Here is a 25,347-nt window from a genome sequence, read left to right as displayed (position 1 = left end):
TTATATCTGTAGGTATAATCAGATCTCATTACTGTATCACATTGTGTACATATACATGTGTCTTTATCTTATATCTGTAGGTATAATCAGATCTCATTACTGTATCACATTGTGTACATATACATGTGTCTTTATCTTATATCTGTAGGTATAATCAGATCTCATTACTGTATCACATTGTGTACATATACATGTGTCTGTATCTTATATCTGTAGGTATAATCAGATCTCATTACTGTATCACATTGTGTACATATACATGTGTTTGTATCGTATATCTGTAGGTATAATCAGTTCCCTTTACTTTATCACATTGTGTACATATACATGTGTCTGTATCTTATATCTGTAGGTATAATCAGATCTCATTACTTTATCACATTGTGTACATATACATGTGTCTTTATCTTATATCTGTAGGTATAATCAGATCTCATTACTTTATCACATTGTGTACATATACATGTGTCTTTATCTTATATCTGTAGGTATAATTAGATCTCATTACTGTATCACATTGTATACATATACATGTGTCTTTATCTTATATCTGTAGGTATAATCAGATCTCATTACTGTATCACATTGTGTACATATACATGTGTCTTTATCTTATATCTGTAGGTATAATCAGATCTCATTACTGTATCACATTGTGTACATATACATGTGTCTTTATCTTATATCTGTAGGTATAATCAGATCTCATTACTGTATCACATTGTGTACATATACATGCTTCTTTATCTTATATCTGTAGGTATAATCAGATCTCATTACTGTATCACATTGTGTACATATACATGTGTCTTTATCTTATATCTGTAGGTATAATCAGATCTCATTACTTTATCACATTGTGTACATATACCTGTGTCTGTATCTTATATCTGTAGGTATAATCAGATCTCATTACTGTATCACATTGTGTACATATACATGTGTCTTTATCTTATATCTGTAGGTATAATCAGATCTCATTACTTTATCACATTGTGTACATATACCTGTGTCTGTATCTTATATCTGTAGGTATAATCATATCTCATTACTGTATCACATTGTGTACATATACATGTGTCTTTATCTTATATCTGTAGGTATAATCATATCTCATTACTGTATCACATTGTGTACATATACATGTGTCTTTATCTTATATCTGTAGGTATAATCAGATCTCATTACTGTATCACATTGTGTACATATACATGTGTCTTTATCTTATATCTGTAGGTATAATCAGATCTCATTACTGTATCACATTGTGTACATATACATGCGTCTTTATCTTATATCTGTAGGTATAATCAGATCTCATTACTTTATCACATTGTGTACATATACATGTGTCTTTATCTTATATCTGTAGGTATAATCAGATCTCATTACTGTATCACATTGTGTACATATACATGTGTCTGTATCTTATATCTGTAGGTATAATCAGATCTCATTACTTTATCACATTGTGTACATATACATGTGTCTTTATCTTATATCTGTAGGTATAATCAGATCTCATTACTGTATCACATTGTGTACATATACATGTGTCTGTATCTTATATCTGTAGGTATAATCAGATCTCATTACTTTATCACATTGTGTACATATACATGTGTCTTTATCTTATATCTGTAGGTATAATCAGATCTCATTACTGTATCACATTGTGTACATATACATGTGTCTTTATCTTATATCTGTAGGTATAATCAGATCTCATTACTTTATCACATTGTGTACATATACATGTGTCTTTATCTTATATCTGTAGGTATAATCAGATCTCATTACTGTATCACATTGTGTACATATACATGTCTTTATCTTATATCTGTAGGTATAATCAGATCTCATTACTGTATCACATTGTGTACATATACATGTCTTTATCTTATATCTGTAGGTATAATCAGATCTCATTACTGTATCACATTGTGTACATATACATGTGTCTTTATCTTATATCTGTAGGTATAATCAGATCTCATTACTGTATCACATTGTGTACATATACATGTGTCTATCTTATATCTGTAGGTATAATCAGATCTCATTACTTTATCACACTGTGTACATATACATGTGTCTTTATCTTATATCTGTAGGTATAATCAGATCTCATTACTGTATCACATTGTGTACATATACATGTGTCTTTATCTTATATCTGTAGGTATATTCAGATCTCATTACTGTATCACATTGTGTACGTATACATGTGTCTTTATCTCATATCTGTAGGTATAATCAGATCTCATTACTTTATCACATTGTGTACATATACATGTGTCTTTATCTTATATCTGTAGGTATAATCACATCTCATTACTGTATCACATTGTGTACATATACATGCTTCTTTATCTTATATCTGTAGGTATAATCAGATCTCATTACTGTATCACATTGTGTACATATACATGTGTCTTTATCTTATATCTGTAGGTATAATCAGATCTCATTACTTTATCACATTGTGTACATATACCTGCTTCTTTATCTTATATATGTAGGTATAATCAGATCACATTACTGTATCACATTGTGTACATATACATGTGTCTTTATCTTATATCTGTAGGTATAATCAGATCTCATTACTGTATCACATTGTGTACATATACATGTGTCTTTATCTTATATCTGTAGGTATAATCAGATCTCATTACTTTATCATATTGTGTACATATACATGTGTCTTTATCTTATATCTGTAGGTATAATCAGATCTCATTACTTTATCACATTGTGTACATATACATGTGTCTTTATCTTATATCTGTAGGTATAATCAGATCTCATTACTGTATCACATTGTGTACATATACATGTGTCTTTATCTTATATCTGTACGTATAATCAGATCTCATTACTTTATCACATATGTGCAAATATACCTGCTTCTTTATCTTATATCTGTAGGTATAATCAGATCTCATTACTTTATCACATTGTGTACATATACATGTGTCTGTATCTTATATCTGTAGGTATAATCAGATCTCATTACTATATCACATTGTGTACATATACATGTGTCTTTATCTTATATCTGTAGGTATAATCAGATCTCATTACTTTATCACATTGTGTACATATACCTGTGTCTGTATCTTATATATGTAGGTATAATCATATCTCATTACTGTATCACATTGTGTACATATACATGTGTCTTTATCTTATATCTGTAGGTATAATCATATCTCATTACTGTATCACATTGTGTACATATACATGTGTCTTTATCTTATATCTGTAGGTATAATCAGATCTCATTACTGTATCACATTGTGTACATATACATGTGTCTTTATCTTATATCTGTAGGTATAATCAGATCTCATTACTGTATCACATTGTGTACATATACATGCGTCTTTATCTTATATCTGTAGGTATAATCAGATCTCATTACTTTATCACATTGTGTACATATACATGTGTCTTTATCTTATATCTGTAGGTATAATCAGATCTCATTACTGTATCACATTGTGTACATATACATGTGTCTTTATCTTATATCTGTAGGTATAATCAGATCTCATTACTTTATCACATTGTGTACATATACATGTGTCTTTATCTTATATCTGTAGGTATAATCAGATCTCATTACTGTATCACACTGTGTACATATACATGTGTCTTTATCTTATATCTGTAGGTATAATCAGATCTCATTACTGTATCACATTGTGTACATATACATGTGTCTGTATCTTATATCTGTAGGTATAATCAGATCTCATTACTGTATCGCATTGTGTACCTATACATGTGTCTTTATCTTATATCTGTAGGTATAATCAGATCTTATTACTGTATCACATTGTGTACATATACATGTGTCTGTATCTTATATCTGTAGGTATAATCAGATCTCATTACTGTATCACATTGTGTACATATACATGTGTCTTTATCTTATATCTGTAGGTATAATCAGATCTCATTACTTTATCACATTGTGTACATATACATGTGTCTTTATCTTATATCTGTAGGTATAATCAGATCTCATTACTGTATCACATTGTGTACATATACATGTGTTCTTTATCTTATATCTGTAGGTATAATCAGATCTCATTACTTTATCACATTATGTACATATACATGTCTTTATCTTATATCTGTAGGTATAATCAGATCTCATTACTGTATCACATTGTGTACATATACATGTCTTTATCTTATATCTGTAGGTATAATCAGATCTCATTACTGTATCACATTGTGTACATATACATGTGTCTTTATCTTATATCTGTAGGTATAATCAGATCTCATTACTGTATCACATTGTGTACATATACATGTGTCTATCTTATATCTGTAGGTATAATCAGATCTCATTACTTTATCACACTGTGTACATATACATGTGTCTTTATCTTATATTTGTAGGTATAATCAGATCTCATTACTGTATCACATTGTGTACATATACATGTGTCTGTATCTTATATCTGTAGGTATAATCAGATCTCATTACTTTATCACATTGTGTACATATACATGTGTCTTTATCTTATATCTGTAGGTATAATCAGATCTCATTACTTTATCACATTGTGTACATATACATGTGTCTTTATCTTATATCTGTAGGTATAATCAGATCTCATTACTGTATCACATTGTGTACATATACATGCTTCTTTATCTTATATCTGTAGGTATAATCAGATCTCATTACTGTATCACATTGTGTACATATACATGTGTCTTTATCTTATATCTGTAGGTATAATCAGATCTCATTACTTTATCACATTGTGTACATATACCTGCTTCTTTATCTTATATATGTAGGTATAATCAGATCTCATTACTGTATCACACTGTGTACATATACATGTGTCTTTATCTTATATCTGTAGGTATAATCAGATCTCATTACTGTATCACATTGTGTACATATACATGTGTCTGTATCTTATATCTGTAGGTATAATCAGATCTCATTACTTTATCACATTGTGTACATATACATGTGTCTTTATCTTATATCTGTAGGTATAATCAGATCTCATTACTGTATCACATTGTGTACATATACATGTGTCTTTATCTTATATCTGTAGGTATAATCAGATCTCATTACTTTATCACATTGTGTACATATACCTGCTTCTTTATCTTATATCTGTAGGTATAATCAGATCTCATTACTGTATCACATTGTGTACATATACATGTGTCTATCTTATATCTGTAGGTATAATCAGATCTTATTACTTTATCACATTGTGTACATATACCTGCTTCTTTATCTTATATCTGTAGGTATAATCAGATCTCATTACTGTATCACATTGTGTACATATACATGTGTCTGTATCTTATATCTGTAGGCATAATCAGATCTCATTACTTTATCACATTGTGTACGTATACACGTGTCTTTATCTTATATCTGTAGGTATAATCATATCTCATTACTGTATTGTGTACATATACATGTGTCTTTATCTTATATCTGTAGGTATAATCAGATCTCATTACTGTATCACATTGTGTACATATACATGTGTCTTTATCTTATATCTGTAGGTATAATCAGATCTCATTACTGTATCACATTGTGTACATATACATGTGTCTTTATCTTATATATGTAGGTATAATCAGATCTCATTACTGTATCACATTGTGTACATATACATGTGTCTATCTTATATCTGTAGGTATAATTAGATCTCATTACTGTTTCACATTGTGTAAATATACATGTGTCTTTATCTTATATCTGTAGGTATAATCAGATGTAATTACTGTATCACACTGTGTACATATACATGTGTCTTTATCTTATATCTGTAGGTATAATCACATCTCATTACTGTATAACATTGTGTACATATACATGTGTCTATCTTATATCTGTAGGTATAATCAGATCTCATTACTATATCACATTGTGTAGATATACATGTGTCTTTATCTTATATCTGTAGGTATAATCAGATCTCATTACTTTATCACATTGTGTACATATACATGTGTCTGTATCTTATATCTGTAGGTATAATCAGATCTCATTACTGTATCACACTGTGTACATATACATGTGTCTGTATCTTATATCTGTAGGTATAATCAGATCTTATTACTGTATCACATTGTGTACATATACATGTGTCTTTATCTTATATCTGTAGGTATAATCAGATCTCATTACTGTATCACATTGTGTACATATACATGCTTCTTTATCTTATATCTGTAGGTATAATCTGATCTTATTACTGTATCACATTGTGTACATATACATATGTCTGTATCGTATATCTGTCGGTATAATTAGATCTCATTACTTTATCACATTGTGTACATATACATGTGTCTGTAGCTTATATCTGTAGGTATAATCAGATCTCATTACCATATCACATTGTGTACATATACATGTGTCTTTATCTTATATCTGTAGGTATAATCAGATCTCATTACTGTATCACATTGTGTACATATACATGTGTCTTTATCTTATATCTGTAGGTATAATCAGATCTCATTACTGTATCACATTGTGTACATATACATGTGTCTTTATTTTATATCTGTAGTATAATTAGATCTCATTACTGTATCACATTGTGTACATATACATGTGTCTGTATCTTATATCTGTAGGTGTAATCAGATCTCATTACTTTATCACATTGTGTACATATACATGTGTCTGTATCTTATATCTGTAGGTATAATCAGATCTCATTACTTTATCACATTGTATACATATACATGTGTATTTATCTTATATCTGTAGGTATAATCAGATCTCATTACTTTATCACATTGTATACATATACATGTGTCTTTATCTTATATCTGTAGGTATAATCAGATCTCATTACTGTATCACATTGTGTACATATACATGTGTCTGTATCTTATATCTGTAGGTATAATCAGATCTCATTACTTTATCATATTGTGTACATATACATGTGTCTTTATCTTATATCTGTAGGTATAATCAGATCTCATTACTTTATCACATTGTGTACATATACATGTGTCTTTATCTTATATCTGTAGGTATTATCAGATCTCATTACTGTATCACATTGTGTACATATACATGTGTCTTTATCTTATATCTGTAGGTATAATCAGATCTCATTACTTTATCATATTGTGTACATATACATGTGTCTTTATCTTATATCTGTAGGTATAATCACATCTCATTACTGTATCACATTGTGTACATATACATGCTTCTTTATCTTATATCTGTAGGTATAATCAGATCTCATTACTGTATCACATTGTGTACATATACATGTGTCTTTATCTTATATCTGTAGGTATAATCAGATCTCATTACTTTATCACATTGTGTACATATACCTGCTTCTTTATCTTATATCTGTAGGTATAATCAGATCTCATTACTGTATCACATTGTGTACATATACATGTGTCTATCTTATATCTGTAGGTATAATCAGATCTTATTACTTTATCACATTGTGTACATATACCTGCTTCTTTATCTTATATCTGTAGGTATAATCAGATCTCATTACTGTATCACATTGTGTACATATACATGTGTCTGTATCTTATATCTGTAGGCATAATCAGATCTCATTACTTTATCACATTGTGTACATATACACGTGTCTTTATCTTATATCTGTAGGTATAATCATATCTCATTACTGTATTGTGTACATATACATGTGTCTTTATCTTATATCTGTAGGTATAATCAGATCTCATTACTGTATCACATTGTGTACATATACATGTGTCTTTATCTTATATCTGTAGGTATAATCAGATCTCATTACTGTATCACATTGTGTACATATACATGTGTCTTTATCTTATATATGTAGGTATAATCAGATCTCATTACTGTATCACATTGTGTACATATACATGTGTCTATCTTATATCTGTAGGTATAATTAGATCTCATTACTGTTTCACATTGTGTAAATATACATGTGTCTTTATCTTATATCTGTAGGTATAATCAGATCTTATTACTTTATCACATTGTGTACATATACATGTGTCTTTATCTTATATCTGTAGGTATAATCACATCTCATTACTGTATAACATTGTGTACATATACATGTGTCTATCTTATATCTGTAGGTATAATCAGATCTCATTACTATATCACATTGTGTAGATATACATGTGTCTTTATCTTATATCTGTAGGTATAATCAGATCTCATTACTTTATCACATTGTGTACATATACATGTGTCTGTATCTTATATCTGTAGGTATAATCAGATCTCATTACTGTATCACACTGTGTACATATACATGTGTCTGTATCTTATATCTGTAGGTATAATCAGATCTTATTACTGTATCACATTGTGTACATATACATGTGTCTTTATCTTATATCTGTAGGTATAATCAGATCTCATTACTGTATCACATTGTGTACATATACATGCTTCTTTATCTTATATCTGTAGGTATAATCTGATCTTATTACTGTATCACATTGTGTACATATACATATGTCTGTATCGTATATCTGTCGGTATAATTAGATCTCATTACTTTATCACATTGTGTACATATACATGTGTCTGTAGCTTATATCTGTAGGTATAATCAGATCTCATTACCATATCACATTGTGTACATATACATGTGTCTTTATCTTATATCTGTAGTATAATCAGATCTCATTACTGTATCACATTGTGTACATATGCATGTGTCTGTATCTTATATCTGTAGGTATAATCAGATCTCATTACTTATCACATTGTGTACATATGCATGTGTCTATCTTATATCTGTAGGTATAATCAGATCTTATTACATTATCACATTGTGTACATATACATGTGTCTATATCTTATATCTGTAGGTATAATCAGATCTCATTACTGTATCACATTGTGTACATATACATGTGTCTTTATTTTATATCTGTAGTATAATTAGATCTCATTACTGTATCACATTGTGTACATATACATGTGTCTTTATCTTATATCTGTAGGTATAATCAGATCTCATTACTTTATCATATTGTGTAAATATACTTGCTTATTTATCTTATATCTGTCCATAAACAAATCAACAATACTTGGAGAGAACAATGGGAAATTAACATTTTATTACCTTATCTCTTCTATACCTCACTAGGAGTGTAATTTCTTCTGCTGGCTGTGTTAACACAGATTGGCCTTGAGGCCAAAAACTTTCAGGATGGGTGGGGATACCACAGGCTAAATAAACTATTTCAAATGCCAATATAAGGGTAATAGAAATGCTTGTAAACAATTTAATACACTTCAGCACGTAAAGTGGATAATTGGGAACAAATTAAAGGGGAGGACATTTTTGACTAAACTGTCCCTTTAAGAAACTGCTAGCAAATTAATGTGGGTGATTTGGGTCACTAGAGAGTGAATAAAGAATCAGGATAACATTAATGTTGGAAGACAAGGAAAGTGTCTCCAGGGTGTGAATACAGGGATTGTGTTAAGAGGGATGGGATAATTGATTTTAATTTGAGGAGCCGGCAAGGCAGGCTAGAGTAATCATAGGTAATAAGAGTCACTGATGGATCTGGGATCACTAGTGTGTGAATAACACAAATTGTAATCACAGGTGATAAGAGTCACTGATGGATCTGAGATCACTAGTGTGTGAATAACAAATTGTAATCACAGGTGATAAGAGTCACTGATGGATCTAAGATCACTAGTGTGTGAATAACACAATTTGTAATCACAGGTGAAAGGAGTCACTGATGGATCTGGGATCACTAGTGTGTAAATAACATTGTAATCACAGGTGATAAGAGTCACCGATGGATCTGAGATCACTAGAGTGTGAATAAAACAAATTGTAATCACAGGTTATAAGAGTCACTGATGGATCTTGGATCACTAGTGTGTGAATAACAGATTGTAATCACAGGTGATAAGAGTCACTGATGGATCTGGGATCACTAGTGTGTGAATAAAACAAATTGTAATCACAGGTTGATAAAACTTACTGATGGATCTCAGATCACTAGTGTGTGAATAACACAAATTGTAATCACAGGTGATAAGAGTCACTGATGGATCTGAGATCACTAGTGTGTGAATAACAAATTGTAATCACAGGTGATAAGAGTCACTGATGGATCTAAGATCACTAGTGTGTGAATAACACAAATTGTAATCACAGGTGATAAGAGTCACTGATGGATCTAAGATCACTAGTGTGTGAATAACAAAAATTGTAATGACAGGTGATAAGAGTCACTGATGGATCTAAGATCACTAGTGTGTGAATAACACAAATTGTAATCACAGGTGATGAGTCACTGATGGATCTGGGATCACTAGTGTGTGAATAACACAAATTGTAATCACAGGTGATGAGTCACTGATGGATCTGAGATCACTAGTGTGTGAATAACACAAATTGTAATCACAGGTGATGAGTCACTGATGGATCTGGGATCACTAGTGTGTGAATAACACAAATTGTAATCACAGGTGATAAGAGTCACTGATGGATCTGAGATCACTAGTGTGTGAATAACACAAATTGTAATCATAGGTAATAAGAGTCACTGATGGATCTGGGATCATTAGTGTGTGAATAACACAAATTGTAATCACAGGTGATAAGAGTCACTGATGGATCCGGGATCACTAGTGTGTGAATAACACAAATTGTAATCATAGGTAATAAGAGTCACTAATGGATCTGAGATCACTAGTGTGTGAATAACACAAATTGTAATCACAGGTGATAAGAGTCACTGATGGATCTAAGATCACTAGTGTATAAATAACACAAATTGTAATAACAGGTGATAAGAGTCACTGATGGATCTGGGATCACTAGTGTATAAATAACACAAATTGTAATCACAGGTGATAAGAGTCACTGATGGATCCGGGATCACTAGTGTACCAATACAGTGGGTTATGGTCATCGTGTAAATAAAGACTCACTACTGTACAAATAAAAAGGGTCAGTTTCACTAGAGTGTGACAGCAGCAGATCTGAAAACAAGGGTCTAACAGCATGTTAATTCCATGGTCTATTGTCACTAGTTTGTGAATCCAGGGAACTGGGATCAATAGTTTACTGAGAGTCATGGTCCATAATGTGTGAATACAGGGTAAAGGGTCACTTCTTTGTCAATACAAAGGGCCAGGGGGCACCTGGGTGTGAACGCACAGTAACTGTAAATGGGGCTGAAGGAAGTCTATCAAACTAAACCTGCACATATCCACTTGATCCCTGTTCTCATAATAATAAACCTGCCAAGTGAACTGACAGTAATGCATTTAAATAGTCTAATCATCAATAGTCCAACACTTGCAGTATTAGCATTTGTTACTGGAGTAGAAACAGCCAGTCACTGTCATTTTGTTAGCAAACTCTTTGTTAAAAGGACATCAAACATCTATTGCTTTTTGTAAAAATGGTGCTTGTCATACGCTCCCTAGACAGGACGGGAAGCACATTCTGGAGCCTGTAAATGCTGCAAATCAAACAGCTGGTGTAGGCACTTTGCAGCACTTTGAAATACTAAGTTACAGACTTTGCTTTTTGGCTTCTCTAGGGAGAGTGAGACAAAGCACAAATGTCACACGAAAACAATAAGTATTTAATATACCTTTAAAAAAAGGCAAAGGTGGCAAAATAAGTAATAAAAGTATATTGCAAAGTGCTTGTTTAACATTTTATATTACAATGTCAGTGGCTACTTTAAAGTGTGGGTCACATATTCCTAGGTCATAATCTAAACTGCACACAACACTATTTGTGAAACTACCATGGAGATCTGTTTATATACAAAGGCCTCTATTTATCAAGGTCTGTCGGACCTGATCCGACAGTGCGGATCAGGTCCGACAGACCTCGCTGAATACGGCGAGCAATACGCTCCCCGTATTCAGCATTGCACCGGTTGATTTCCGGCGATGTCTGTCCGCCTGCTCAGAGCAGACGGACAGGGTTATGGAGCAGTGGTCTTTGTGACCGCTGCTTCATAACTGCTGTTTTTGGCGAACCTGCAGGCTCACTAGGCATTAAGCTCCATTCGGAGCTTGATAAATATCCCCCAAAGGCTTTAAATTCACAGTAAAGTGATTCTGCTTCTGCTTGTATAGTGTATATTGAAGTGATTGGAAATTTGGTCATTTTAAAGGAGATTTCTTAAAGGGACATAAAACCCATTTTTTGTCTTTCATGATTCAGATAGAACATACAATTTTAAACAAGTTCATTGTATCCTTTGTTGAAGAATTGGCAATATACTACTGGGAGCTAGCTAGATCTTCTTTTTTGACAAAGGATACAAAGAGAACAAAACAAATTAGATAAACAATAGAAGTACATTGGTTATTTAAAATCAAATGCTATATCTCAAATATTAAAGATAACATTTGCGTTTCACGTCTCTTTAAATGTATGTCAAATACTTAAACCGCTTTTAAATCCTCTTTTTAAAAAATGATGATTTGAATCCGTACCGTATTAGTGTGCTACCTCTGCCCTTACATTTCCTATCCTCAGCCTGTGCGGATTTAGAGCACATTAGCCGCTCTGCTACATGCCATTATTTTTTTGTTAAGTGCCGCACACCACGCAATGTGATTGGATGCCGCACGGAAAAAACAAACAAACATTTGAGTGACGGGCAGACAGAGGTGTGATAAAAAAAAAGGATCTATAATTAAAGTATATCATTTGTTTGGCGCATAAAAGAACTGATGAATAAACTTACATTTTTTACAATTATTAATTGTACACTGGCAAAATTTACCATCACTTTAACACTTAAAGGTACATTCTAATGAAAATGTTCCATGCTCTGATTTGTTAGAACAAGATATTTTTGCATTAGTGAAGACAGATAAGTTGCAGCTGCTGATTGGACGCTACAGAGGCTCCTGATTGGTTCATTGGCAGTATCTTTGCAGGGGGCACTGTGTAAACTGGTGGTACCATAAAACATCTCCATAGACAACTTATAATGGATATTCGTGTTGCACAGTTTACAGCATTAGAAACTGGGCTAAAGTTACCTAAGTTCACTAATGCATTAGAGGATGCCAGTTTTTCATTAGAATATATTGCAAAATATCTGCATACAATATCACTGGTTGCTAAGCACATACATTGTAATTTAGAAAATATATTTGCATTTTTATGCTGTCTTAGGGGATATTCAGGATATTTAGGCTGTTTCCTCTGTTATAGGCACTATGTGTAGCATGTTGCACACTTGGAAGGAAACCTACAGAATTGGCTTTTCGGCATCTTTCGGGAGCATGAGACAAACACAATTTTTACACAAAGGCAAGAGGTGTTTAATGTCCCTTTTACCATTTCAAACTTGAGTCAAAGTTAATGTCCCTTTAATAATATTTGTGACACTTTATGGAAAGGTAACAGAGTGCTTTAGGATGTGAGACAGGAAATTCCCTATCCCCAGAACACACACAAGTGGATCTGCCATGGTCAGCGGCTGGAGTATGGTGCAGACAAGATCTACAAAACTAATGACACATCAGACAGGGCTTTATTATCTATCCCCGACCCGAGACACATCCTAAGCTTCAGTGACTCACCTGGAGTGATGATTGAGTGAGCAGTTACGGGTACCACAGTCCGGCTGGTAGGTCCTGCACGACCATCAGTGATATGACCTTCCCCCTTCTTGTGGATGTCTGACGAATCACTAATGCCCCCTCGGCCCCCTGGCAGGATTATGTGTGCGGTAGGTTTGACTTGAGATGTGCTGGTCACTGGCTGGAGGCTGAGGTTGCTTGTGGGTGGCTTCATAGCGATATTGGGGAGATGCGATTGGGAGCTGAGCCCTCCTGCTGCACAGTGCTGTCCCCGCACTGCCAAGTTCTGCACCTGAAATACAGACGGCAACATCTGCACCAAAACCTCGCTCAGACCCTGTGTAGTAAGGAGCAAGGAGATGCAGAGTCGCCTGATAAATAAGTTTGACCAATAAAGATAACAGGGTTCCTGCGCCATGACATTGGGGGATTGCGGTTTCTCTATATTCCACCAGAAGGCCCAGAAATTACAATATCGTCCGTGCAGCTAAAAATGCTGCATTCTGTTAAGTTTTAGGCATGAGCAAAATTTGCAGGTAGCAGCATGTCTTTTGTTTTATTGCCAGAAATGAAAGCTTGAAAGAGAAACACACACAGACAGATCTGTGCAAATCTAGATATTTATGTGTTGAATGTTCACACTGATATATCCGGCGCCGAAACGAAAAAAAATGTCGGGGCCTGCAGCAATATTTAGCATTTGTTTTGTAATTTTGCCAATGCCTAATAGGTTTTATAGTATACGATGAACTAGCCAAGGCAAGGTGGGGAATGGGTATATCTGTAGCAGAGTTTTGGAACCCAGTATTGTGTAATGCCATTTTTGCTGCTGTTCATTCATTCAGTTGTGTCAATCCAGATCACAACTTCAGGAGAGTAAAGGAAAGCAGAGAGCCACTTACCTGAGTGCTGCTAATTGGGGTCTGTGTAGTGGCTCCAGCACTGACCTCTGACTGGACACTTGTCACCGTGGCTGTAGGAGTAAAGATGAGCTGGAGAGAACAAATACATAGTCACAATGCTGACCCAGAAGAATAAAGACTCCCTCAACTTGCCGGTGAGATGGGCAAGAGGTGACACTCACTATCCTACTGAGTCCAACAGCTGCTCTGCTAATAGCTTGGTAAGGCTTAGAACAAGGCGCATGACATGACATTATCTTTGCACTGGGATTCTGATGAATTTGAATGAGGGCCAGCGTATGTGCTCCTCTGCGTAATTTGTAATAAGTAGGCAAGAGGTGGAAGGAAATGAATGGGACGGGGGAGTCTTACACAACTGCAAATGTCTTGAGTTAGTTTCAGTGTAGGGTATGATTGTTAGTATATCTGAACAATTGGAGTGAGGGTATATGAGTGAGCCTTAGTGAGTATGTATGGATATGTGAATTATGTTCAATTTGAAGTTATATAAGTGAGTGCTAGAGAGGTTTGAGTGGAAGTAGGTCGCACAATGAGTGTATGTGAGTGAGAGGTGTAAGTGTGAGTAAGCTGTACAGTGAGTGTAAGAGAGTGAGAGGTGTGAGTAAGCTGCACAGTGAGTGTATGAGAGTGAGAGGTGTGAGTTAGCCATACAGTGAATATATGTGAGTGAGTGGTGAGTGCGAGTAAGCTGCACAGTGAGTGTATGTGAGTGAGAGGTACAAGCATGAGTAGGTTGCACAATAAGTGTATGTGAGTGAGAGGTGTGAGTGTGAGTAAGCCATACAGTGAGTATATGTGAATGAGTGGTGAGTGCGAGTAAGCAGCACAGTGAGTGTATGTGAGTGAGAGGTGCGAGTGTGAGAAAGCCATACAGTGATTATACTGTATGTGAATGAGTGGTGAGTGCGAGTAAGCTGCACAGTGAATGTATGTGAGTGAGAGGGGTGATCGTGAGTAGGTTGCACAATAAGTGTATGTGAGAGGCGTGAGTGTGAGTAAGCAGCACAGTGAGTGTATGTGAGTGAGAAGTGTTAATGTGAGTAAGCTGCACAGTGAGTGTACGCTGGTGACTGAGCCCTGTGTTTATGCAGTGAGTCTAGTATACGCTGCCGGGGGCTCACCTACCATTTGAGCCCGCAGGTACATCTGAGCCTGACTGGCAGTCAGAGCAGGAGTGGAAGCATTTCCCAGGAGCACGGCCTGCTGAGTGATCCCTGAGGATGGAGTGGTGCTCACCGTCTGAGCGCGGCTGATAATCTGCGGAGAGCTGACGAGGTTAATCTGCTGGTAGGAAACAAATTCATGATCAGACAGAGGCTTACACTTTACCATGAAGAGTATAGTCCTTGATCCTACACACGGAAGACCTTGACCTGGTAACATCACACTAAACAGTTACTATTTCCAGTTATCAAAAAAATTATTTCACAATATAGTTTGCGATAATATTTATAGGGACATTTATCTCAACATTTAATCTCCTCCAAAAACTTTTAATTAAGGAAAATAAAACAACATTTCAATATACAGCCATAAATCATTTATTCTGCAAAGAAAATACTGGGAGGGTCAGGGAAGTAGGAGGGATGTTTAAGCTTTTGGTGTAGGTTGTCTTTGACTCCCCCTGGTGGCCAGGTGATGAATTTCCAGCAGTAAGGATTCATGGACTCTCACCACCATAAGGAAGAAAAACATGTGAATATTGTTTTAGTATCCACACCCTCTAGAGAGGAGGAAGGGACATAAAAGCCAAACTTAAACATTTATAGTTCAGATAAAACAGCAATTTGAAGATAATTTTTAATTTACATCTGTTAACAAATATACTTTGTTCTCTTGGTAACCTTTGTTGCAGACCATACCTGAGTAGGCTTCCAGTAATGCTGCTCTGTAACTGACTCTAAAAAGATATGGAACCCAAAACTTTTCTTTCATGATACAGATAGAGCATATAATTATAAACAACGTTTCAATTTACTTCTATGTTTACATTTTCTTAGTTCCCTTGGTATCCTTTGTTGAAAAGCATACTTAGGTAGACTCAGGAGCTGGGAACTAGCTGTTCCAGGTGAAGTGCAGAATACTGATCAGTGACAAGTTGTACCTGGCCTCAGAGAGGACCTCTAAAAAGTTTGGTGTCAGAAGTGGGATTCATACGGGGAAGTAGCAAGATTTAATTTTATCCTGCTTCCCCTCTGTGAATTCACAACCCAGGGGTCCGGACACTGCTTACTTTAAAGGGGATTAAAGTCCCACCATCCCACCATGTTAAAGGTTAAAGTCCCACATAGATATATATATATATATAGGGCGAGATTACATATGCAGCGCAGGCTTCAGAGTAACTGCTGAAACCCGCGCCACCCGTAATTTCACCTCACACCTCAACTATAAGTTATATTGTAGCTAGCTTATGGTTTATTTTATAGGTAAGTATTTAGTTTTAAATAGGAATAATGTAGTTAATGATAGGAATTTTATTTAGATTTATTTAAATTATATTTAAGTTAGGGGGAGTTAGGATTAGACTTAGGTTTAGGGGTTAATACATTTAATATAATGGTGGCGACGTTGGGGACGGCAGATTGTGGGGTTAATAAATGTAGGTAGGTGGCGGCGATGTTAGGGATAGCAGATTAGGGGTTAATATTATTTAACTAGTGTTTATTTTTTTTGTAATGTTAGGTTTTAGTGTAAAGCAGGTTAGGTTTTATTTCACAGGTAAGTTTGTATTTATTTTAACTAGGTAGTTAATAAATAGTTAATAACTATTTACTAACTAGTCTACCTAGTTAAAATAAATACAAACTTACCTGTGAAATAAAAATAAAATCTAAGCTAGCTACAATATAACTATTAGTTACATTGTAGCTAGCTTAGGTTTTATTTCACAGGTAATGTATTTAGTTTTAAATAGGTATTATTTAGTTAATAATTGTAACTTTAGTTTAGCTGTATTTTAATTATGTTTAAGTTAGGGGGTGTTAGGCTTAGGGTTACGTTAGGGTTACGTTTAGGGGTTAATGGATTTATTTAGTGGTAGTGATGTGGGAGGCCAGAGGTTTAGGGGTTAATAACTTTAGTATAGTGGCGGCGACATCGGGAGCGGCAGATTAGGGTTAATAGTTTTATGTAGGTGGTGGCGATGTTGGGGCGGCAGATTAGGGGTTAATAACTGTATGTAGGTGGCGGCAATGTTGGGGGCAGCAGATTAGGGGTTAATAACTGTATGTAGGTGGCGGTGATGTTAGGGGCGGCAGATTAGGGGTTAATAACTGTAGGTAGGTGTCGGGGACAGCAAATTAGTGGTGTTTAGACTCGGGGTTTATGTTAGGGTGTTAGGTTTAAACATTAGTTTTATTTTCCCCATAGACATCAATGGGGCTGCGTTACGGAGCTTTTCATTCCGCAATCGCAGGTGTTAGGCTTTTTTTTTGCCGGCTATCCCCATTGATGTCTATGGGGAAATCGTGCACGAGCACGTCAAAGCAGCGCTTGTTTTCGGTGCGGTATGGTGCTCAACGCAACGATTTCGCCCGCACAAGCCTGCCTTTTTAGAACTCGTAATACCAGCGATATAGGGAGGTGAAATAACGCAGCTTTTGTGGCGGTTGTTAAAATCCCTATAGCGCTCAAAACTCGTAATCTAGCTGTTAATTACTAAGCCCCCTAACCTAAGTACTAAATTATAATTAAAATAAAAAATCCTAACAGTACTTAGAAAAATAAACCTAAGATTAAATTAAAATAAATGAATCTAAAATTACCAAAAATAAAAAAGTCTAAGATTACTGTACATAAAATAATAAACAAAATTATCCAAAATAAAAAAATTAAACCGAATTCCTATGAAAATAAAAAAGCCCCCCCAAAATAAAAACATCCCCTAATCTAATGCTAAACTACCAATAGCCCTTAAAATGGCTTTTTGTAGGGCATTGCCCTAAGTTAAACAGCATCTTTTGCATTTAAAAAAAATTCTAAGTTCCCCGTAACAGTAAAACCCCCCACCCACCAAACCCCCCAAAATAAATAAACCTAACACTAAAAAACCTAAACTACCCATTGCCCCTAAAGGGGCATTTGTATGGGCATTGCCCTTAAAAGGGCATTCAGCTCTTTTAAGAGTGCCCAATAAATCCCGAATCCCCCCCAAAAGCCTAAATCTAACTTCCAAATAGGTACTTATCGTTCCTGAAGTCCGGCGGAGAAGGTCCTGTTCCAGGCGGTGAAGTCTTCTTCCAAGCAGCCGACATCTTCTTCCAAGCGGGGACCACTTCATTCTTCATCCAGGACCAAGCCAGAGCGGAGATGAGTGCAGAGCAGGACCGGAGTCCGCGGAGCCATGGAATGTGGAGGATCCTCTTCGTAAAATCGCTGCAATACAATGAATAGTGAATTCAAGGTACGCGTTTAAATATGGCGTCCCTTGCATTCCTATTGGCTGATTTAATTCTTAAAATTCAAATCAGCCAATAGGATGAGAGCTACTGAAATCCTATTGGCTGATTTGAACAGTTCAGTGTACGGCGGCGATTGTACAAAGAGGATCCTTCACGCTCCATGGCTCAGCGGTCGCCGGTCCTGCTCTGCGCTCATCTCTGCTTCGTGCCGGCTTGGTCCTGGATGAAGAAAGAAGTGGTCCCCGCTTGGAAGAAATTGGTCGCTTGGAAGAAGACTTCACCACCTGGAACAGGACCTTCTCTGCCGGACTTTAGGAACGGTGAGTACCTATTTGGGGGTTAGACTTAGGGTTTATTTTATTTTTAGTTTTTTTTTAGATTAGGGATTTATTGGGCACTCTTAAAAGAGCTGAATGCCATTTTAATGGCAATGCCCATACAAATGCCCCTTTATGGGCAATTGGTAGTTTAGGATTTTTTAGTGTTAGTTTTTTTTATTTTGGGGTTTATTGGGTGGTGAGTTTTACTGTTAGAGGGGGACTTAGTATTTTTTAAGGTAAAGGAGCTGTATAATTAAGGGCAATGCCCTACAAAAGGCCCTTTTAAAGGCTATTGGTAGTTTAGTATTAGATTAGGGGGTGTTGTTATTTGGGGGGGGGGGGTTATTTTCATAGGTTAATTGTTTTTATTTTTGATAATTTAATGTATTATATCATGTAATGTTAGACTTTTTTATGTTTTGTAATCTTAGATTAATTTTTTTTAAGTAATGTTAGCTTTTTTATTTTAATTGTAATTTAGTATTTTTTAATTTAGGCTATTGGGATTAATTTAGGAGGTGTTAGGTTAGGGGTTTTAGTAATTTAATTAGTTATTTGCATATTTAATCTTGCCCATAGATACACTTGTTGTTGTCTTACCAGTGTGTTCAGCTAGCTCCCAGAATTGCATTACTGCTCCTTCAATAAACAATACCAAGAGAATGAAGCTAAATTGATAATACAAGTAAATTAGAAAGTTGTTTACAAATGTATGCTCTATCTGAATAATGAAAGAAAATGTTTGAGTTTCATGTCCCTTTAACTATGTGTTTAAGCCCTTTGAAGGAGTTAAATACACAGTTATATGCAAGTAAATATGTCATAATACAAGTATTTAACACATTACAGAATTTTGCACATTAAATTTTCTTTAAGTCATGTAAAATACTAGAGCCTGCAAAATTCTACACAATTGGTTCGATTACAGCACAAGCTCATTTTAATCTCTCTGTACATTGCCACAGTAAAGGACACCAGGAACATGAATTTGATGTGGCTTTATAAGGGGTGTGTTACTAAACTGCTCTTGATTTGTCAACCTTGTAAATTGTGCTAACAAATGACAATTTTTAAAATATTTACATAGTAACATAGTAGATGAGGTTGAAAAAAAGACAAAAGTCCATCAAGTTCAACCTATACAAATATTAATATTCTTACAAAAAAAGCTCCAGTTGAGCTTAAATTAATCCCATTAAAAAAGTGACCCATTTAAAGGACCAGTCAACACAGTAGATTTGCATAATAAACAAATGCAAGGTAACAAGACAATGCAATAGCACTTAGTCTAAACTTCAAATGAATAGTAGATTTTTTCTGACAATTTTAAGTTATGTCTTTTTCCACTCCCCCTGTACCATGTGACAGCCATCAGCCAATCACAAATGCATACACGTACCATGTGACAGCCATCAGCCATTCACAAATGCATACACACTTATTCTTGCACATGCTCAGTAGGAGCTGGTGACTCAAAAAGTTTAAATATAAAAAGACAGTGCACATTTAGTTAATGGAAGTAAATTGGAAAGTTTTTTAAAATGGCATGCTCTATCTGAATAATGAAAGTTTAATTTTAATTGAGTGTCCCTTTAACACAAGCAATCATATCCCTGAATTATGTTTGTATCCAGAAATGTATCTAAACCATTTTTAAATTTATCTATGGTATTAGCATTCACTACCTCCTTAGGTAATGAGTTCCCCAATTTTATTGCTCTTATACAGGTAGATTACGAGTTATACGCAATATAGGGAATTTAACGAACGCAACAAAAGTTGCGTTATTTAACCCTCTATAGCGCAGCCATTACAAGTTTTGAAACAGCCGGCTTGTGCAAGCGCTATGGTTGCGTTGAGCTCCATACCGCACAAAATACAAGCGCTATTTAGATGTGCTCGTGCACGCTTTCCCCGTAGACATCAATGGGGAGAGCGGGTCAGAAAAAAACGTAATACCTGCGATCGCAGAATGAAAAGCTCCGTAACGCAACCCCATTTGATGTCTATGGGGGAAAAAACTAACGTTTAAACCAACACCCTAATATCTGCTGCCCCTGACATTGTGGGCACCTACATAATGTTATTAACCCCTAATCTGCCGTCCCCGATATCGTCGCCACCTAGATAAATCTATTAACCCCTATTCTGCCGCTCCCAATATCGCTGCCACTATACTAAAGTTATTAACCCCTATTCCCCTGCACCCCAACACTATAATAAATCTATGAACCCCTATTCTGCCGCTCCACGACATCGCCGCCACTAAATAAAGCTATTAACCCCTAAACCTTTGGCCTCCCACATCACTAAATAAACCTATTAACCCCTAAACCACCAGCCCCCACATTGCAACAACCTAAATTAAACTATTAACCCTACCCCTAACCCTAACACCCCCTAACTTTAAAATATTTAAAATATAGCTAAATTAAAGTTACAATTATTAACTAAATAAAACCTATTTAAAACTAAATACATACCTGTGAAATAAAACCTAAGCTAGCTACAATATAACTAATAGTTACATTGTATCTAGCTTAGGTTTTATTTTTATTTCACAGGTAAGTTTGTATTTATTTTAACTAGGTAGACTAGTTAGTAAATAGTTAATAACTATTTACTAACTAGTCTACCTAGTTAAAATAAATACAAACTTACCTATAAAATAAAAGCTAAGCTGCCTTACACTAAAACCTAACATTACAAAAAATAAAAAAACCTACCATTAGAAAAAATAACAAACAATTATCCAAAATAATAAAAATTATTCCTATTCTAATACCCTTTAAAGAAAAAAAAAAAAACACCCAAAAGAAAAAACCCTAATCTATAATAAACTACCAAGGGACCTAAAAAGGGCATTTTGTGAACCCTTAAAAGGGCCTTTACCTTTTGTAGGGCATTGCCCTAAAGTTAACAGCTCTTTTGCTAAAAAAGAAAAACAAACACCCCAGTATACAAACCCCCACCCCCCAAACACACAAAATAAAAATAAAATAAAGCCTAATCTACCCATTGCCCTGAAAAGAGCATTTGTATGGGCATTGCCCTTAAAGGGGCATTCAGCTCTTTTTCCTGCCCTTAAAAGGGCATTCAGCTCTTTCATGAAATGCCCAACCCCTAATCTAAAAAATAAAAACCCACCCAAAAGGAAAAAAACAATTACACAAAATAACAAACGAACTATCCAAAATAATAACAAATATTTCTATTCTAATACCTATTTTTTTAAAAAACCACCCCAAAATAAAAAACCTAATCTAGAATAAACTACCAATAGCCCTTAAAAGGGCCTTTTGTAGAGCAATGCCCTAAGTTAAACAGCTCTTTTACCTGAAAAAAAATACAAAGACCCACTAACATTACAAACCCCCAACCCACAAAATAAAAAAAACTAAGCTTCCCATTGCCCTGAAAAGGGCACTTGTATGGGCATTGCCCTTAAAAGGGCATTTAACTCTTTTGCATTGCCCTGTAAAGGGCATTTAGCTCTTTTAAGAATAGCCCAAACCCTAAACTAAAAAAAAAAAACACCCAAAAAACCTTAAAAAAAACCTAACACTAACCCCTCTTTAGGTACTCACAGTTGCTGAAGTCCCGCTTGAAGGATCTTCATCCCGGCGGCTCCATATTCATCCCGGCGGCTCCATATTCATCCCGGCGGCATCTTTTATCTTCATCTCGGCGGCGTCTGCTATCTTCATCCCGGTGGCGCGGAGCGGGTCCATCCTGAAGACATCCGTCGCGGAGCATCCTTTTCATACTGAATCTTCAATGCAAGGTACGCGATTCAAAATGGTGTCCTTTGCATTCCTATTGGCTGATTTGATTTTGGAAATTCAAATCAGCCAATAGGATGAGAGCTACTGAAATCCTATTAGCTGTTCAAAACAGCCAATAGGATGAGAGCTTCTGAAATTCTATTGGCTGCCGGGATGATGATGGAGCCACCGGTATGAAGATCCTTCAAGCGGGACGTCAGCAACTGTGAGTACCTAAAGAGGGGTTAGTGTATAGTTTTTTTTAAGGTTTTTTGGGTGGGTTTCTTTTTTTATTTAGGGTTTGGGCTATTCTTAAAAGAGCTAAATGCCCTTTTCAGGGCAATGCAAAAGAGCCCATACAAATGCCATTTTTAGGGCAATGGGTAGATTAGGTTTTTTTAGAGTTAGGTTTTTTTATTTTGGGGGTTGGTTTTACTGTTGGCGGGGTCTTTTTACTTATTTTTTTTACAGGTAAAAGAGTTGTTTAACTTAGGGCAATGTCCTACAAAAGGCCCTTTTAAGGGCTATTGGTAGTTTATTGAAGGCTAGGTTTTTTTGTTATTTTGGGGGGGCTTTTTTTTTTTTATAGGGCTACTAGATTAGGTGTAATTCTTTTTTATTTTCATTAATTTCGTTTGTTATTTTTTGTAATTTAGTGTTTGTTAATTTTTGTAATTTAGTCTTTTTAATTTTTTGTAATTACCGTATTTTTCGCACCATAAGACGCACCTAGTTTTTAGAGGAGGAAAACAAGAAAAAAAGTATTCTGAATCAAATGGTGTAGTAAACTATTTAATAAACTATAACAGAATAATAGAACAGTCAACAGTGGAATAAAGAACCATCATCAGTGTCATCAACAAATGAAGAGAGACTTTAAGCTTTAAGTACTCTTCTAGTCTGTGTACCCCAAGAACTCTGAATCGCTAGAGTCAGAATTTAAGAAGCTGAGATCACAAACATCACTTTCTTCATCTTCAGCTAAGAAATCATCTTCGGTTCCATCCAAAGCATTGCTAATGCCACATTTTTTGAATGACTGTACAACGATTTCCTCCTTCACTGAGTGCCATGATGTTTTCACCCATTCACAAACTTGAGTGATAGAGGGCCTCTTCATTCGTCCAGTAGGTGTCAGATCATGATTACCAGCAGCCATCCATTTGTTCCACTCCTCTCGCATAAAGACCTTAAATGGTTTGTTGATAGAAACGTCGAGAGGTTGCAGCTGGCTGGTAAGACCTCCCGGAATTACAGCTAGATGAGTCTTTACTTCTTTAAAGCACTTTTTTGTAGTTTCGCTAATATGTGCTCTAAACTGGTCAAGCACTAATAAGGCAGGTTTTTTCAGAAGCCCTCCAGGACGTTTGCACCACACTTTTTCAAGCCATATTCTCATTCCATTTTCGTCCATCCATCCTTTCTCATGAACATGTACAACAACTCCTCTTGGAATAACTTCTTTTGGAAATGTTTTTCTTTTGAAAATTAACATGGGTGGCAATTTGGTGCCGTCTGCACAGCAAGACAACACAACCGTGTAATGGGTTTTCTCATGTCCGGAGGTTTTCACGGTGATAGTTTTGGCACCTTTCAGATCAACAGTCCTATTAGATGGCACATCAAAGGTTAGCGGGACTTCATCCATATTCCCAATCTGGCCAATTTCAAACCCATTTTTCTTCCTAGCATCAATGACAAATTTATGAAAAGACAGAATCTTATTTTCATATTCTTCTGGCATTTTTTGCGCAATTCTAGTTTTGGTGCGCATAGCAAGGCCACATCGCCTCATAAACCTGTAGCACCATGATGGTGATCCAGTAAAATCATGAATGCCATTCTCTACAGCAATGCGTTTGGCTTCATATATTATCATTTTTGTAGAGACTGATAAGCCATTATTCCGGTGATGTGTGATCCATTCTTTCATGGTCACGTCTAACTGTGGCCACTTTGCAGCATGCCCACGAAAAGTGTGCTTACTTTTATTCGCTTTTTGCAGCTGATCCTCCTGTTTTCTCCACTCTCTTATCATTTTTTCAGTTGGAGGTGGCCCAAAATGTCTCTCTGCTGCTCTGTTTCCATGCTCCTTTGCATATTTTACTACCTCTAGTTTAAAAGGAATCTTATATGCTATTCTTTTCTGCTTTATCATCTTTGTACCAGTATCTACGGACAAGGTTTTCTGCAAGAAAATACAGTGATGAAAAAAACTGTCAGTAACACACACAGATTCGCTCCATAAGACCTGTACACACTGTGATTGTGTTTGGTGAATAGCAGTGTTTTATGGAGGCTTTTAAAGTTTGAAATGAAATACCGTAA

At 35.3% G+C, this 25,347-nt stretch overlaps 1 protein-coding gene across 1 annotated transcript in view; it reads right to left on the bottom strand.

The window, feature by feature from the left end:
* Window positions 1-25,347, bottom strand: part of PHC2 (polyhomeotic homolog 2) — a 218,668-nt gene that overhangs the window by 66,335 nt on the left and 126,986 nt on the right. Inside the window, exons 6-8 of the mRNA XM_053690193.1 lie at window positions 15,658-15,813; window positions 14,512-14,601; window positions 13,610-13,901 (exon numbers count right to left, since the gene is read on the bottom strand). Coding sequence (XP_053546168.1) covers window positions 13,610-13,901; window positions 14,512-14,601; window positions 15,658-15,813 — 538 coding nt within the window. The remainder of the gene's footprint in view (window positions 1-13,609; window positions 13,902-14,511; window positions 14,602-15,657; window positions 15,814-25,347) is intronic.

Source organism: Bombina bombina, chromosome 8 (genome assembly GCF_027579735.1).
Source record: "Bombina bombina isolate aBomBom1 chromosome 8, aBomBom1.pri, whole genome shotgun sequence".
NCBI lineage: Eukaryota > Metazoa > Chordata > Amphibia > Anura > Bombinatoridae > Bombina > Bombina bombina.
Note: the sequence above shows the minus strand (reverse complement) of the source record. Positions and strands in the feature narration are given on the sequence as shown.